Source organism: Pediculus humanus, genomic scaffold (genome assembly GCF_000006295.1).
Source record: "Pediculus humanus corporis 1103172108302 genomic scaffold, whole genome shotgun sequence".
Lineage (NCBI taxonomy): Eukaryota > Metazoa > Arthropoda > Insecta > Psocodea > Pediculidae > Pediculus > Pediculus humanus.
The window spans coordinates 348,000-364,965 of record NW_002987871.1 but is presented as its reverse complement, the minus strand read 5'-3'; the positions used below and the strand labels follow the sequence as shown (position 1 = coordinate 364,965).

At 31.5% G+C, this 16,966-nt stretch overlaps 3 protein-coding genes across 3 annotated transcripts; all 3 read right to left on the bottom strand.

Annotated features, from left to right (window-relative positions):
- Positions 1-668: 668 nt before the first annotated feature.
- Phum_PHUM569750 (GDP-L-fucose synthetase, putative) lies at positions 669-2,004 on the bottom strand (the record flags this gene model as incomplete). The annotated part of the gene is made up of 6 exons (XM_002432056.1): positions 669-904; positions 987-1,115; positions 1,197-1,410; positions 1,484-1,612; positions 1,687-1,801; positions 1,877-2,004. The coding sequence occupies 6 exons, from the start codon at positions 2,002-2,004 to the stop codon at positions 669-671; spliced, it is 951 nt and encodes a 316-aa protein (XP_002432101.1).
- Positions 2,005-3,095: 1,091 nt separating this feature from the next.
- Positions 3,096-10,076, bottom strand: Phum_PHUM569740 (uncharacterized protein; the record flags this gene model as incomplete). The annotated part of the gene is made up of 15 exons (XM_002432055.1): positions 3,096-4,163; positions 4,243-4,410; positions 4,563-4,738; positions 4,832-5,084; positions 5,162-5,478; positions 5,560-5,721; positions 5,800-6,041; positions 6,121-6,255; positions 6,337-6,495; positions 6,805-6,939; positions 7,350-7,551; positions 7,924-8,149; positions 8,560-8,816; positions 8,934-9,492; positions 9,999-10,076. The coding sequence occupies 15 exons, from the start codon at positions 10,074-10,076 to the stop codon at positions 3,096-3,098; spliced, it is 4,137 nt and encodes a 1,378-aa protein (XP_002432100.1).
- A 4,901-nt stretch (positions 10,077-14,977) lies between these two features.
- Phum_PHUM569730 (uncharacterized protein) lies at positions 14,978-15,604 on the bottom strand (the record flags this gene model as incomplete). The annotated part of the gene is made up of 2 exons (XM_002432054.1): positions 14,978-15,205; positions 15,566-15,604. The coding sequence occupies 2 exons, from the start codon at positions 15,602-15,604 to the stop codon at positions 14,978-14,980; spliced, it is 267 nt and encodes an 88-aa protein (XP_002432099.1).
- Between the last annotated feature and the right edge of the window lie 1,362 nt (positions 15,605-16,966).

The window sequence follows — 16,966 nt, the reverse complement described above, 5'->3', positions numbered from 1 at the left end:
AAAAGTTAAAATTTGCTAAAAAATTACTTGACAAACCCGGCGGCCATCGAATTCGCGAACTGCTCGGTAGTGCAATTGTAAGCGAATCGAGAAAGCGTGTGTTCGTAAATTAACTACAATATTTCTAGTTACACGACATTATTGAATGCCGTCGTCTGCTGCCGTATAAAATTCGTTCACCGAATGAAATGCTAATTAAAATCAAACTTATTTTTGAACTTTTAAAGACGCTTTATTAAAAAATATATTTATACTCTATTTTATTGACAAAAATAAAAACTTTTCCAATCGTTACCAAATAAAATAAAATATTTTTTTAAAAAAAACATTATTGAAATAACAAATTTACATTTAAATGGTTACATATTTATAATAATCCTACAATTTTAGAATTAATTTAAAAATATATCCTTAACCAGAGAATTAAAAATTTTTAAACCATTTCAATTTGTATAAAATAAGAATTTTTGGATAATTAAAATGATTTCAACACTTTTCAACCTCTAGACTAATTTTTTTTTCTTTTTTTTTCGGAAGCAATGTATAATGTAAGGCCACTAATTTTAAGTATTCGACAAAAAAAAAAAAAAACAATAAAATGTGATATTTTTTTTAATATGTAAGTAAAATTGAATACCTGGTATGAGGCATCAAATTAGGTAATGTGACTATTTTCTTGCTCTCTCATAATTATTTTGAAACCATGTTACACTTTCTTTAATCGCTTTTGAAAATGGAGTAAATTCAAAATGAGGCAAATATTTTCTTAGCTTAGCATTGCTTGCGGTTTTTTTAAATTGACCATCTGCGGCTGATGTGTCGAATGTGATTTTTCCTTGAAAATTAAATGCTCTAGATATTTCTGTCGCAGCTTCAGCTATACTCACTTCATCTTTTTCATCGACTTCAATATATACAAAAAAAATATTTTAATTAAATTTGAACGAAAAAATTATTAAAGTTTAAAAAAAAGGAAAATAATTAACCTGATAAAATTATCGGTTCTACTTCATTGTACTCCCTCAAAACCCAAATCATTAGTTTAGCTAAATCTAATGAATAAATAAATTGCCTGAGAGGTTTTCCAGTTCCGTAAACACTAAAAGTATTTTCCCCTAAAAAAAAAATATATACAAAATAATTGGAATAAGAAAAAAAAAAATTTTAAACTTATTTTTGTAACTCTTTTTACAAACCTGACTTTATAGCTACATACATTCTTCTTATTAATCCTGGAATTACATGACTCGATTGCAAATTGTAATTATCGTGAGGACCGAAAACATTGCAAGGAATTACAGATGTAAAATTTGCATTATGTTGTTGATGGTAACCCTTATTTAGAATATCTACCATTCTTTTTGCATAGCTATAACCAAAGTTAGATGAGTGAGGAGGACCTTGATGTAACTAAAAATTAAATTAATTAGTTTATAAAAAGTTTTTCGCTTTTCGAAAGAAACATTAAAAAAAACCAAGCTACCATGGTTTCGTCAATCGGATATGTTGTTTTATCTGGAAATATACAAGTTGATAAACAAGAAACAACTTTTTTAACTTTGTATTCGAGACTAGTTGCTAAAACATTGTCATTTATTTGCATATTCTTTCTCTGAAACATAAAAAATTTATGTAAATTAATTACTTGTGTCACTCTGAAGATTAAAATATGATTTCGATACAAACGAAAAAATCCAAATTGTGAGCCATATTGTGAAAAAGTCCTCCGACCATGGCAGCTAAATGTATAACCTGTGTCGGTTTATACTTTTGAAAAATTTTTTTAGTTTCTTCCAAATTACTGTAAATATTAAAAAGAATATTGTGACATTCTATTGATACAAATAAAAATTATAATCAATAAATTAATAAATACCTAAGATCTCCATCTTTAGAACTTAAGAAAATCCAATTTTCATTTTCTTTTTTTTCTAATTTAATAATTTCAGCAATTGCTTGACCAACCAAACCTGTACCTCCAGTAACAATGATAACTTCAGACATTTTTTATTATAAAAAAAAATTAAATTTAAGCATAGGTTTTCTCTTAAATAAAAATTAATCACGTTTAAGTATTATTGCACTTCAAGTGTTTAAAAAATTTATTTTTAAAATCTTATATATATATTTTTATAAATCAATAAACTATAATTAAATTTCACCCTGGTACTGCAATTCACGTCTTTTTTTTTTTAATTCAAGTACATAATTATATTATTTTAATATAATATTCTGTAAAATATTGCAAATAAATGAACAAAATCAATCTTTATTTACAATTTTTTTATCATTATTATCTAATTCAAAATTAAAAACGTGTTTTTAGAATTAATGACACTTTAATCTTTTTTATGTACATTAATGTATTTTCGTTACAAATATTTCCTACATTTACACTAAACTCAATAATAAAAAACCCTCATTAAAATAAATAAAAATATTTCCGTTTAAAAATAAGTAACCATTTTGCTATTAAAATGGCTGTTGCAATTTGGCGGGAAAAAGAAATGATTTTTTAAATTGACACTTTTCAACATGGCGGAACGTGTTTTATAAAACTAATTTTTTGTTTCACAATTTTTATGAGTTTTAGTGTTTTCGATCAGACAAATCATATTAAAATTACTCGAATTTACAGTGTTAAGTTAATTAATTAATTATTTTACAAAAATATTATGTGTGCAACGTTTCTTTTTTCCCCTGGGATCAATAATTTCAGGTATGTCACTTACTTTTTGAACATTAGGATATGTATTATTTAAATTTTAAACCGTTTTTTCTTTTTTTATTTAATTGTTTTATTAACATTAAATAAATATAAATATACAAACAACTTCATCATTATTAAATACTGCATGTTGATAAATTTTTTTTTTTTTTTTCAAAATACTTCAATGGTATTTACTGTATTACTTTAAATATTATTATAATTTTATATGGAAAGAAAAAAACCTATAAAAAACAACAACGTTGATTATAGAAAAATTAATAATAATAATAATAATAAATCCAATAAGATTAATAAGAGATAAAAAAAAAAAACTGATTACAAAAATGTTGAAAAAAAAGGCACTTGTAAAAGGTTTTTTTGGGGTTTAGGAATCAAAATCTTCCGATATGTGTAAAGGTTGACTGTTTTTATTATTATTATTATTATTATTATTATTATTATTATTATTATTATTATTATTATTATTATTACTATAAGGCAAAAAACCTAAAGTGTTGTTTCGAAACAATGGCGGAGGACCCGATTTTAAACTTTTCAATTTCGTCGTACCGTTAAATGTAATTATGACGTCATTGGCCGAATCTAACGGATGTAGGTGATTATTTTCACTTTCTTCCCCATTATCATTATTATGATTTTCTTTCTGTTCGTTCGCACCGGATGTTCCGTTTGAAATGATGGGCAATGGTTTATCCGTCGATGACGCGTGTTCCCTACCTGATTTACACAGTCTTTCGTTTTTATGAGATGATCCGATTATAGATTTCTTAATGTTCAACGAACCTATATCGCTGGAAAAGTTATGCTGCCTCCCGTTGGAATTCCCTTCTGCGGATGCCTCAGTTGAAACGGAAACGTTCTTGTTATTTTTTAAAAAATTTTTACCGGCGGCGTTCGAACCACTACTTCCGTTCGAAGAATTGAAAAACGACGTCACTCCCGATGTTATCTTCGACGTTAAATTAGACGACGCGTGATTTTGATATTTTCCATCGTCTTGCAGTACTCTCAGCGGCACCCCTTTGAATTTTCCATCGGTTCCCTTTTCCCGATTTACGTTATCCGTTAATTTCGCACCGTTGGGTAAACTGTTCGCCGCGCAAAATTCACTAAAGTGAGGTTTCTCGTGAAAATCGATGCTCGATTGAATTTTCCGGAAAAATGTCGTTTTGTCGAAAGGATGCTTGTTGGGAGCCGCCGCCGCCGCCGCCGGTTTCGAATGTTCTTCGTGACTCCCTGGTAAATTCGCAATGATTCTACGAACGTCTCCCGGAATCTCGACGTCTTTGTATTCTTCCGTTATTTCCGTTATGAAATTCCCTAAAAATTCGACGGTCGTTTCCAACGTTTTGACTTTCGTTTCTAATTTTTTTATCGTGTCCTGTTGAGCGTGTCTGAGTTTTTCGAGTCTTCCGACGTTTCTCGAAATCGCCTAAAAAAATTATTTATTTTAAAGACGCTATATTCTTATACGCAAAGAAAATAATAATAATAATAATAATAATATGTACTTCAAGTTGGTCTTGATAGGCTAAATTTTGATTCGCCAGTTTTTCATTTTCCATTTCGACTTTTTTCAAACGATCCAATTCGGCTCGGGGTGTGGAAATCTCTTCTTGCAAAACGTGATATTCAACTTCGAATTCGTGAAGTTGTTTGGAAATATCCATAACGAGAACCTTAAAAAAAAGGAATGGAAATCAAAATATTATTATTATTATTTTCCAAGGGCATTACAACTTGTTGCCTTATTTCCTTATTTCAATCTGTATTAATCATTCGAATGTTTTGGCTTCGTTTAAATCTCGATTCGAATAAGCGATGACCTCACCTTTTTAATTATTTTATCGACGCAACCCGCGTCCATTTTGGTGGGAACCGTGACTTTTAAATAATCCATTATTTCTTCCAACGTTGTCAATTTCAATATCGAATCTTTGTGTTCTTCTAACAATGCCATTATCACGCGGAATATCACATCCGTCGTTTGTTCGGCAAGGAGTAAATCTATTATTAAAAAAAAAAAAAAAAAAATTTAAAAACGAAAACGCGCCAAATAAATAGCGTGCAGGCTGTGTGCAGTCGTGTGGTTCATCTCACCGAAAACTCTCGCAACGAAACCTAACGGAAATTGACTAGCGAATAATGTTAACATCCAGGGAGCTGCGTACAACGTGGGAGCGACTTCATTTTTATCGAAGTGAACGTACAACTTGGGAAAAAAATCGTGAATCAGTCTCGACAATTGATACAATTGAACTTGAAGAGCTGCCATGTCGGGTAGATATTGTTTTCTCAAACCCCTACGAAACATCAAATGTCTCAAAAGCAAAAAAGCCGCATCTTCCGGCATCTGAAATAATCACAAAGCAAACCGTTAAAAACCGGGGGAAAGAAAAAACTCGCACTCACGCACGCACGCACACTCACGTGAAGCAAAAGAACACCCGCGACGAAACACAATCCCTGACAGTATCCGACGACGGGATCGAGCAAAGAATACGCTTTAAGTAAATTAAATAGAGCCAATTGACCGGGACCCAGCGGTGATGAAAAATAAGGATGCTTCGGAAAAGTCCTTCCCAAATCGATTAGGATCGTGTGTTGAAAGGAAGTCAATTGTTTTAACAAATCTTCGTAAGAGACGTCGTAGTTGGGAAATTCGGAAGAATCGAATGGCGGTTGTTTCAAACCGTATTGAAGAGCCAGATAATACCAGACTTCGCCACGTTTGGCACGCGGTATACCTGAAAATTTTTTTTCTTAAATTTCGTTTCATCTCTTTTCCACTCATTGAAATCATCATTAAGGTTTTTTCGAAAGGTTACCCTGTCGAACGGCTTGCAACAAAACTTGACTGTCGCATTTAGATGATATTCTATTGTCTTTGGCAGAAATCATATCCCAAATTCCCATGGCATCTTTTAAACCGCTCCCCAATTCATCGTATTCCAATTTAATCCTTTTCACCGTCGCTTCTTCTTGGCTAGCTGAAAATATTACAAAAATTACCTTTTATTAAAGGTTCAAACCTGAATTCGTTTGAAAACCTGAATTTTTCCATTTACCCTTTAAACGAGCATTTTCCCTTTCCATTCTTATGAGTAATATCTGTTGATTGATGGCAGTTTTCCACAGTTCCCTATATTCTTCTTTGGTTTTCTTCACTCCCTTTTCTTCGGATTTCCCCGGCGTGACAACTCTGTTGAAAATAGCCTGCCTCCACGATCCCACGGGAGTTGAATTCGTTTCTTTTTTAATAACATTATCTTGAGGACTGATTTTTGGAGAACTGTTCACTTTTAAAAATCTTTAAATAAGAAAAAAAAAAAAGGGGATGAGTTGACCGTTCAGGAATCAAAACAAATTTAAAAGGAAAACACACTGACATGTTTCTAAGAGGAGTTTTCGAAGTATCCATTTCATCATCGGATTCCTTTGGCATAGAATGTAAAACTTCGGCTTTTTTATTGGTAGTGATGTCCGTTGGATGTGAATTTCCTCCTTCGTCCAAACTACTACCCCTGAAACAATCCGATCGATCGACGTTTATTTCAATTCAAATTTCAGGTATTATCCGACAGAAACAATCCAACAGCGCATACCTTTTATCCCTTTGGAATGATTTAAAGTTTTGCTTTTTATTTACAATTTGTTTTGATATTTCACGTTTCATAAATTCACCGTCGGAAGGACCCACGGTCAAGTAAGACCTGTGATAGTTTTCATGGTTCGCGAATTCGTTAATCGTCGAATCCGATCTTCTGCTAGCCGATTCCTGTATTAAACATAAACACGTGACGAAAAAAATGTAATTTAATAACTCTTACTTATGTTATGTTTTTTTTTGTTTTTTTTTGGGGGGGGCATTGATTTTCTACATTTCCTGTTGAAATATAATTTGTAAGAGACTTGAAACAGGAAGGAAGTTAATACGATTACAATCCGCGAATTGAATAATCTCTCTCTCTCTCTCTCTCTCTTTCGCAATATACATATTTATATACATCCAACGATCATTTCTCTTTTCAAGATGGCGGTGTTTGTTTTTCCTTCGTTATAATAAATCATACTTATCGACCTTGGTTTGATAAACTTCCGAATGAGATCCTTTTCTTTTGAGAAGTTGATCGAACGAACTCGTGAGCGATCTTTTAGCTTTCATGAAAATGGTGTTCCCTCCCAAAACTTGATTTAAAAATTCCGTTCTGAAAACCAAAATTATTATTATTATTATTATTACTATTTCATTCGAAAAAGATGACGAGTAATTGATACGCGACAAAAGCAGAATCACGTCAGATGAAATTAAAAAGATATTAATAATAATAATAATAATTAGTAATTCGGTACGAGGGCATATGGTTTTATAATGATACCCGCGTTGACAAACAACAGACGACGTTTAGAGAGAGAGAGAGAGAGAGAGAAAATTTCACCATTTTCCTTCTCTTTCTCCTTCTCCTTCTTTTTAATGACGATGTTTGTAATTAAAAATTTTTTTTTTTTTTGGTTGTTTTCGTAGGTGTCAAAAAAACCGAAATAAATTTTTCCTCTTGTACCAAACGATTGATTTATCGATTGATTGATTGATTGATTGATTGATTGATCATCTTACCTTGTTTCTTCCGTGTCGTGCACGTGTCTACTTTGCTTCCTCTCGCAGTGCGTCCTCAATAGTATCATTAAAAATTCATTTTGCTCTTTTATGTCCGATGATTCCGCTCCTAAAAATTTCGTGTGAATTTCCATTTGCTCGTGTTCCGGAAGCGTTTCTATCCTTTTCAATATCGTCAATTGTGTTTTTTTTTCATTTTGATCTTTAATAACAAAAAAAAAAAAAATAAACGATTTAAAACAAATTGGGGGGCGGGGCGGGGTGGGTGGGAGGATGGGAAAACAAACAATAAATTCGTTTTTTTTTTCCCGGCCAAGTTCAAGGGCGGTAATTTATTATTATTATTATTTTTTTTTTCTCTCTTTTCCATAATTTAATTACCACAATCGTCAAGGTTGAATTTATAATTTGTTTGTTTTATTTCATTTTCATGAGGGACGAGACTCCCGACCCCCCCCCCCCATCCATCGTCGATTACTCGATAATTAATCATAAAGTTTTTGTTGAATGGGGCTACATTGGATGAAATTGCGACAGAATTTTTTCGATTGCGACAAAATAAATATAACCTTACCTTCCACGTCGGTACATAATTTATGAAACCATATCATTGGACAATGTTCGCACGAGAGAACCGGTACTTTTGTTTTTTCTTTCACGTCTTTTAAAGCTTTTATGGTCGGTGATATGGCGGACACGATGTGATTTGCCACGTTGTTGGATTCGCATTTGAAAACGTATCCGACGTATCCGTCATTTTCACCACTTATGATTCCAAAGTGCTCGTTGTTTTGTATACCCTAAAATTTCACAAGAAACAAAAATTCAAAAACACAAACTCTCACATCTCCCGTCCCCTCCTCCTCCTCCTTCCCTCCCTCTCCCCTCAAAAAAAAAAGAAAAACATATTTTAAATCGGATAATAAATATTTCACGGGATTAAATTCTATTGTTTTCTTTTTCAGGTTTATTTACTTAATACGAAGCCTGACCTTGATAATTAACATTGAAGCCGTTTTTTCATTTTGTTTTCATTTGAGTCCCTATTACGTCATATATAAAAAAAAAAAACAAAAATTATTATTATTATTATTTTCTTCTCCGATGTAAAAATATTGAGAAAAATCCCAAAAAGTCTCGCCCCGCGCCCCCTCCCGCGTCCGCGTTTTTGTTTTGAAAGATTCGATTATCGATTAATTTTGGCACGTACCTGAATGCAACAATTAATTTCTTTCAGTGTTTTATTCAAGAGCACTTGTTTCCTATCGGGACTGATTAATCTCAGATCGGATTTCCCGATGTAAAATAACATTGTCCGATTTTGATTTCCACCGTCGACCTTTTTCCTATACGTTTCGATGACTCCCAATGAACCCGCTCTCGTTCTGCAATATCCTCCTCCTCCTCCCCCTCCTCCTACGCCATCGTTTTTACCGTCATCCGAGTGCGAATCCGCGTTGGTTTTACCTGCGGGAAAAAAAAAAAAAATTACAAAATATAATTAATTAATTTAAAGGAAACGGAAGTGTACTAATTTTATTATTATTATTATTATTATTTATACACATATTTATATTTACACACTTATTTCAGTCAAGGCTGTCGCGCGTTGACCATTTAACAAGTGATCTCCGCCGCCGCCGCCATCTTGATTTTTATTGTTTTCGTTTTGACAATTTGATTCTTTCGACCTCAACCCGTTGGCACGTTGTATTATTTTCGTTTCCGATTTTAAATTTTCTTCGTAATTTTTATTAATTGCATCCCTTTCCGCGTGACACCCGTTCGTTTGTTTCAAACCGTCGCCACCACCTCCTACCCCGTCACGAACGTTTTCTCCGTTCGAAGAAATATCACAGATTTTCCCGTTGTTCGCCACAATGGTCATCGCACATTGTTTTTTGGCTGTTTTTTCCATTTCGTACAATTGAATTTTAACCAATGCGTCATCTATAAAAGTTTCCGGAACTTTCCGATGTGACACTTTCATTTTACCCACGTAGAGCACTTCGAAAAATAACGAATTGGTCGGTGATATGTCGGGGCAGAGGGATGTGAGAGTGGCCGCGCTGCTGTGGGATTTTGTCATGTTGCTCTGTTGCTCCGTCATGCTTTCACGGAATGTTTGAAATATTTCCATGACCTGCACCAAAACAAAAAAAAAAAAAAATTCAAATTTTTTTTAAAAGGCTCAACAAAACAAGTCGTTAAGGGAGGACGACGATGACGACGACAACAACAACAACAACAACAACAAAAGCAATAACAACAACAACAAAAACAACAAAAACATTTATCATTTCTCTTTAATTAAAAGAGGAGCACGTTATCAAAATTAATATTTACATTTTTTCGAGAAAAATAATAATAATAATAATAATAATAATAATAATAATATTCGAGTGTTATGTTATGATGACGACTCACCGTTTTTGAACATCTTTTTTTTTTTCTGTATGACTAATTTTATTTGTCAAATTATTTATTATTTAAAATTATTGGGAAACAAAAAACCGCCCCAGCCCCCTCCCCCCGCTCTTTCTTTCTTTTATTTTTTATTTTTACATTCTTAAACAATAATAATAATAATAATAATAATAATAAAATGACAAATCATCGTTTTTTTATATTCCAAATTTTTAAACTCACCGTCGAATTTGATTTCACCAAATCTGGCGTGTAACATTTGTCAGAAGTAACGACAGCAGGAAAAGATTTCATCGTCATTATCGTAAATACTAATTTGTTAATTCGTCAAAAAAAAATCCACGCCGGGGAGGGAGAGGGGGAAGAGGGGGGGGAGAGAGAGAGAGAAATAAAAAAAAATTTTTTTAAATCGTACGAAAACGAGGCCGCGAAAATGTGTTTTCGTTGTGGGATGACCGCCAAAGCTCAAAATAAATTTTTTTTTTTTTTTTTCTTCTTCTCGTTCTTAATTCCTGTTTAGATCACTTTCAAAAACAAAACAAAAAAAAATTAAAATTAAAATGGAAAATTACGCGTAATAAATTTTCTTTTTTGTTGTTTTTCCCCCCGTTTAAACGAAAACGATGATCGGAATTTTTTTTTGTTCAGTAAAATATCGCGATGACGTATTAATAATAATTTTAAAATCACTTATTATCATCACAAAACATATACAATATTAAAATAATAATAATAATAATAATTTAATTTTTTTTAAGCGAAATTTTTTAATTTTTTTCCCATCTCGAATCGTTCTTTCTCCTCCGCGTTCGAAACAACATTAAAACGTTAAATTCTGCTTTTCCGTCAATTATTATTTATAAAATTGTTCGACTGCCAATTAAATGTGCTTTCCAAACAGTAGACAATATGACGTGAAAGATGAAAACACAAACAAAACAAAACAAAAACCGGGCAAAAAAAAAAAAAAAAAAAATTAAAGAGGAAACAACATGCGAACACGCATCAAATGCATGATTTTCACAAAAATAAAAAACTAAAATCGAGCCAAAATTTTCTCTTTCCATTTTTTTTTCTCATTACGTATTAAAATTAAAAAAAAAACGTCATTCTGGGAAAAAAAAAATTTTCTACGGTAGAATTAAAATAGGAAAAAAATAGAAAGAAATAGAAAAAAGTAGAAAAAAAAAAAAAAATTTGGCGAGGTTACAGGGAAGAAAAAAAACAAAATTATTATTATTATTATTATTATTATTATTATTATTATTATTATGGTCACTCTTAAACACGACAAGGCTCTTATTTGTCGGGGTTTTTAAGCATTTATCCCAGGTCTCTACCCGATTCCTTAGGGACAAATACTCGAATATCGGTGGTGCTATTTATAATATTTTCCGAAGAATGTGGGCCGTCCCACATAGTGCGATTTCCTGGATGGTTTCTTCTTTTAGGTTCTTCATAATCTTCTTTAAATTTCCTTTTATTGAATTTGGCATGGCTCCCAATGCTCCCACGATGACCGGAATCGTTTCAGTTTTTGTTCCCCACATCCTGGTTATTTCAATTTCCAAATTTCTGTATTTCAGCCTTTTGTCTGCTTCTTTGGCTGTGGTGTTTTTTTCTGCCGGCACGGATACCTCAATTAACTTACACCATTTTTCCCCATTATGCCTGAGTATGATATCCGGTTTGTTAGCTGGCACAGTTCTATCAGTGTGGATTTGTTGATCATATAGAACTGTGCATGGACCTACTGTCGTAACCGGGCTTGGAATGTGGTTGTACCACTCCTTGGGTAATCCATCCATTCCATATTCTCGGCATATATTCCAATGGAGATATTGACATATTTTATTGTGCCTTTCTAAGTATTCATGTTTTGCCAGTATCGGACAACCGGAAATTAAATGATCGATGGTTTCCGATTGTGATTGGCAAATTCGGCACTTGTCATCTTGGCGGACTTTGAGAATTACTTTTTCATAGTTATGGGTCCGCAATGCCTGATCTTGAGCCGCTGTAATAAACGCTTCTGTTTCTATTTTAAGTTTTCCACGTCGTAGCCAATTGTGCGTGCTCTTCTTATTAATATCGTCGGCATTTATTCTTTTTAGGTATTGCCCATGTAATTTTTTCTGTTCCCATTTGCCTTTTAATTTCTTCTGAGATTGGGCTTTGCTATTATAAGTTGCAAGTTGCCCTTCTTCCATTATCTCATTTTCTTTATTTTCTTGGACGATTTGTTTTGCCCTTTTCAGAACTCCTTTTTTTGTAGTTTTTTCTTCTGCATGTATAACTTGGGCTTATTATTATTATTATTATTATTATTATTATTATTAATTTTCATTCAACCCATCTTTTTTCCTATTCCCTTGACATTAAAATATTACACTGACAGATAATCGTATCATCATCATCATCATCGTCGTCATCATCGTCATCTTTATTATTATTATTATTTTGAACTCCCCTCCCTTCCCTTCTTATTTTTTTCTGTCGTTATTAGTGTGTCGCAAAATTACATGGCCTCAACGTTATTATTATTATTATTATTATTATTTTAAATTAATTGGAATAAAACAACAACAACAACTTTTTCATTTATAAAAAATAATTTAGAACGTTTTTTTTCTAATTAAAAAAAAAAAAAAAAAACGTTCTAATTAATTTAAAAATTAATTTTTTTTTTTGTTTTTAATCGGGTAAATCTCAAAAGCAACAGCACCTGCAGCAAAACGATCAAAAAAAAAAAAAAAATTTTAACATCTAAATCGAATTCCCTATTTTCCCTTTTTCCTTTTTTTTTTTTTTTTCCTTCTTAAACGAAATAAAAAAATAAAATCGATTTATTGTAATACGAGACGAGACATAAAAAAAAAAAAAAATGTCAAACGTGACGAATTTTTCACCCCCTCACCACCCCCACCTCAACCCCCACAAAAGCTCAATTTACGCAAAAAAAAAAAATCCCAAATTGTAAAAATTGTTGTTTTTCTTACTTCACTTTAAAAAATTTTCAAACGAATAAGTTTTATATATCCGAGGTCGTTAAAATTGGCATTTTTAAAAAAAAATAACAACAACAACAAACAACAACATAAACAAACAACAAACACACACACACACACACACACACACATCATCAAGGCAATGTTTTGTAAAATTTTTTAAATTCCTCATATTCAAATGGTAAACGATGATGACCGTAAAAGGTAGAAAAAGGCAAAAACAGTAAGAAAAAAGGTTTAAAGAAATACGTGAAGGTTTATAATCACAAAGGTCAACGTTCTTCTCCGTACGAGAAAGAGAGAGAGAGAGAGAGAGAGAGAGAGAGATAAAAAATAAGGTTAAATTCAAATCATTATTATTATTATTATTATTATCATTACGTGGTTTTTTGGGTTAATTAATTTATTTCGATTAATCGGTCGTCTCATCGTGGGTGGAAAACAAAAACAAAAAAAAATTAATGGAGCAAAAGAAAATTTCATTTAACACGAATCAAAACCGCCACCTTGAAAAACAACAACAACAACAACAAACCTTAAACAAATAATAATAATAATGGTAATAATAATAATAATAATTTCAACTTTTCAACGCGTTGTGTGACGCATAACCTAAACTCACGATAAAGAAAAACGGGGAAAAAAAATTCGCAAAACCAAAAAAAATTTCTAGAAAATTCTAAATTTTAAATATTTTTTTTTTTTTTTTTTTTAATCCCTCAACACGTTCTCAACACGTTCACAACACGTGCGTCAATTTTTCTTTTTAAAAAATAAAAAAAAAAAAAAATTTTCTTTTTAACGGCCTACAAAAAAAACGGTTTATTTTTCAATTACCATCGATTTGTATGTTACGGAAAATCTTTTCGATGTCGTTGTCGTCGTCGTCGTCGTCGTCGTTATTGTTACCAAAACTCTGATTTTTATTATTATTATTATTAGTATTATTATTATTATTATATTTCTTTTCATTGTTTCTCTTTCTTTTGTTTACATTTGTCAACTTATTTTAATTAGGTCGTTTGAACGTGACGTACAACATTTAAAAGGATCATCGTCGCGATACGCGCGTTATCCTCATTGTCATAATGGCGTGACAAAAAAAAAAAAAAAAAAAAAAAAACCAAGCATTAAATTTCACCGTAAAAAAAAAAAACGATTTTTATTCATCAAATGTTGACTTGGTTTCATTATTATTATTATTATTATTATTATTATTATTATTATTATTATTATTATTTTTCGACGCGATTTCTTAAGCGAATCAGTATTAAAAAAAAAAAGGAGGAAGATGACGTTTACCGGAAATGAATCGAAATCGAATTAACTGCCACTCAACACTTTGTTTTGTTTGTCTTCCTTCCTTTTTTCCCCTTTGTGTTTGTCTATATCTCTCTCTCTCTCTCTCTCTTTTTCCAGAGGACTTTTTATCTTTTTTGCGGTTAATAAAAATTTCGGTTAAAGTATTACGAAGATTCCGGTGTAACGAACAGGATTTAAAAAAATATTATATTGCGGTCACCGTCTTAATAATAATAATAATAATGATCGACGATTTTATTATTATTATTATTATTATTATTATTATTATCGCGTGGTCGATTTAAAATCACGTCGAATTTATTTAAAATAAAAATTTTGAAAAGGTAAAACCGTTAAAATATTTCGGCTATTGTTTCCGGTAAATTATCATCATCAGATTTATCAATTTTTCTTGTTATTGTTGTTGTTGTTGTTGCTTTTGTTTTTTCTTATTTTTTCAATTAAAAATGTTCATTCAACCATTTAATTATCATAATTTTTTTTCGTGGGGGGAGAGGAGGGGGAATGAAAAAAAAAAGAAAACACGATTTAATAAAAACGGTACGGTACGGTACGAACGAACGCGTCTTGTTATACTTTTTTTTTTTGGGGGGCAAGAGGTTTTCTCTCTGGAAAATATTTGTTTTCGAATAATTTTGAAATGTCAAAATAACGAAAATTGAAATTGAATCGTTAGAATAAACAAACATAAAAAAGAAAAATAAAAGAGAAAAGATTTTCCGCAAAGTCTTTTCCAGTCATTATTTTTAATTTTACTTTTTTTCCCTCGGAGAGCTTTAGAGAGAGAGAGAGAAAAATTCTCCAGAAAACGAGAGTGAAAATGTTTTTTTTTTTTACGTTTTTCCGGTTCGAACGTCTCGTTATTGATTTCTAAATAAATAAATAAATAAAATTTAACGCACTTACGTCTTCGCAACAATCCGATTGAAATAAATAAACATTTAAAACGGGTTCGAATTTATCTCTGACCAAATACATAAATGTTCTCATGTTTCCAGGTTCCAGACAAAATTTGCTTACGTTTGACGCGTGGTGAACGAATAATGGTACCTCGTCCTCTTTCGCGACTATTTCACCATTTTCAATTGTCAAAACAACCTGGAAAACAAAAAAAAAATTATCATCATCATCAATAAAGCATATCAAAAGTGCGAAACAACCGAATGTGAAGGTTAATAATTTTACCAACGTTGAATAAATATTTATTAATTATGTATTCAAACGACTGAAACCGTCGTATGTGAATGTGAAAGAGAAAGATGACAATACATAAATATGTGAAGGAAAGAGAAAGAGAAAAAAAAAAGGTACAACGAATGCGTACCTTGCAAATACCACAAAAACAATGAGAGACAACAACTTCCGTCTGTTATTTTCAATCTCACCTTCAACAGTTTTTTATTATTTTGTCACTGGAATGATGACGACGGTCGATTGTTGTTGTTGGTGGGAAAAAACAATAATAATCGTAACGGCAAACCATAACCATATATGCATTATTATTATTATTATTATTGGTTTTGGAATTGCGTGAACGTATTTTAATATGAGGTCGTTTCAAGGTGAAGAGGATGCGAATGATTATCGCGAACCGTTTAAAAAAACTCCAACAAACAAACAAACAAACAAACAAAAAAAAAAAAAATCTGGAAAATCATTAGCTTCTTATTAGATATTATAATTAAATCACATCACAATAATTTTTTTAACTTTGATCTTCGTCTCAAGTTCTTTTACATAAATTTTATTTACTATAAAAAAAAAAATAATAATAAACAAACAAACAAGCAAGCAAACAAACAAACATGATAATGATCTTAAAGAACCACAACAGCCTATAATAATGACTAACTACCTACTCTGCCTTGTCAGTTGTCATATTTTAAATAGGCGGAGGTTGAAAACGCACGTATATGACCCCCCCCCACCCAACCTGAATTTTTTCCTTTTTTGGCGAAGGGTAGTGACATCACGTCTGCCGTGACTGTCTCAACTTTCACGAATACCCCCCCCCAAAAAAAAAAAATTGTACGAAGCCCTTGATAATGCTTTCTTTCGAAGAACCTTTCTAAATTTTACACGGGTTAAATATTTATTTATTTTAGAAAAATTTTTGGCTTTCACTAATGGCGAAGACAAAGACGAAATTAGAAAAACATTTTTTTTTTTTTTTACCATGCCGGTATTAGTCGGTATGAGGTGGTATCAATGGCGGCAGTCGAAAATTTGGAAACGGAAAAGTATTTTAAAAAAAAAAAATTCGCAAATTAAATATTTAAACAAGTTGTCGCAATAAAAATAACTCAAATTTTCCATTGTTGTAAACAATTTTACAACCGTTAAAAAAATTTTTTTTTGTTTTTTAATGGCGGTTCTTACGTAGGTTTTGAAAATTTAATAAATAAAAATTTAATTTCCTTTCCTTTCTCTTTTGTTTGTTTGTTTGTTGTTGTTGTCGATATAAACAACGGAAAAAACACGCGAAAACCTTCCCTTTCCCCTTCCTCTCTTTAGTAAAGAATTCATACGGTATAAAAAATATAATTTATATTGCAGAACATAAACATTGTAAAATATTATAAACAAATCCACTTATGGTAATAAAAAAAATTTTTTTTGTAGACATTTTAACTCGCGAGTAAGCAACTCGAGAAACAGGTACTTGTTTCTCTCTCTCTCTCTCTCTCTCTCTCTCTCTCTCTCTCTCTCTCTCTCTCTCTCTCTCTCTCTCTCTCTCTCTCCATTATTTTTATAAATTTGTGTGCCTGAAATCTTATTAAGTCGCAAAAAAAAACGTGTTTTAAATACCTTTGAAATCGGATACACTATTGACACGATACCCAAACGTTTACTTTAATA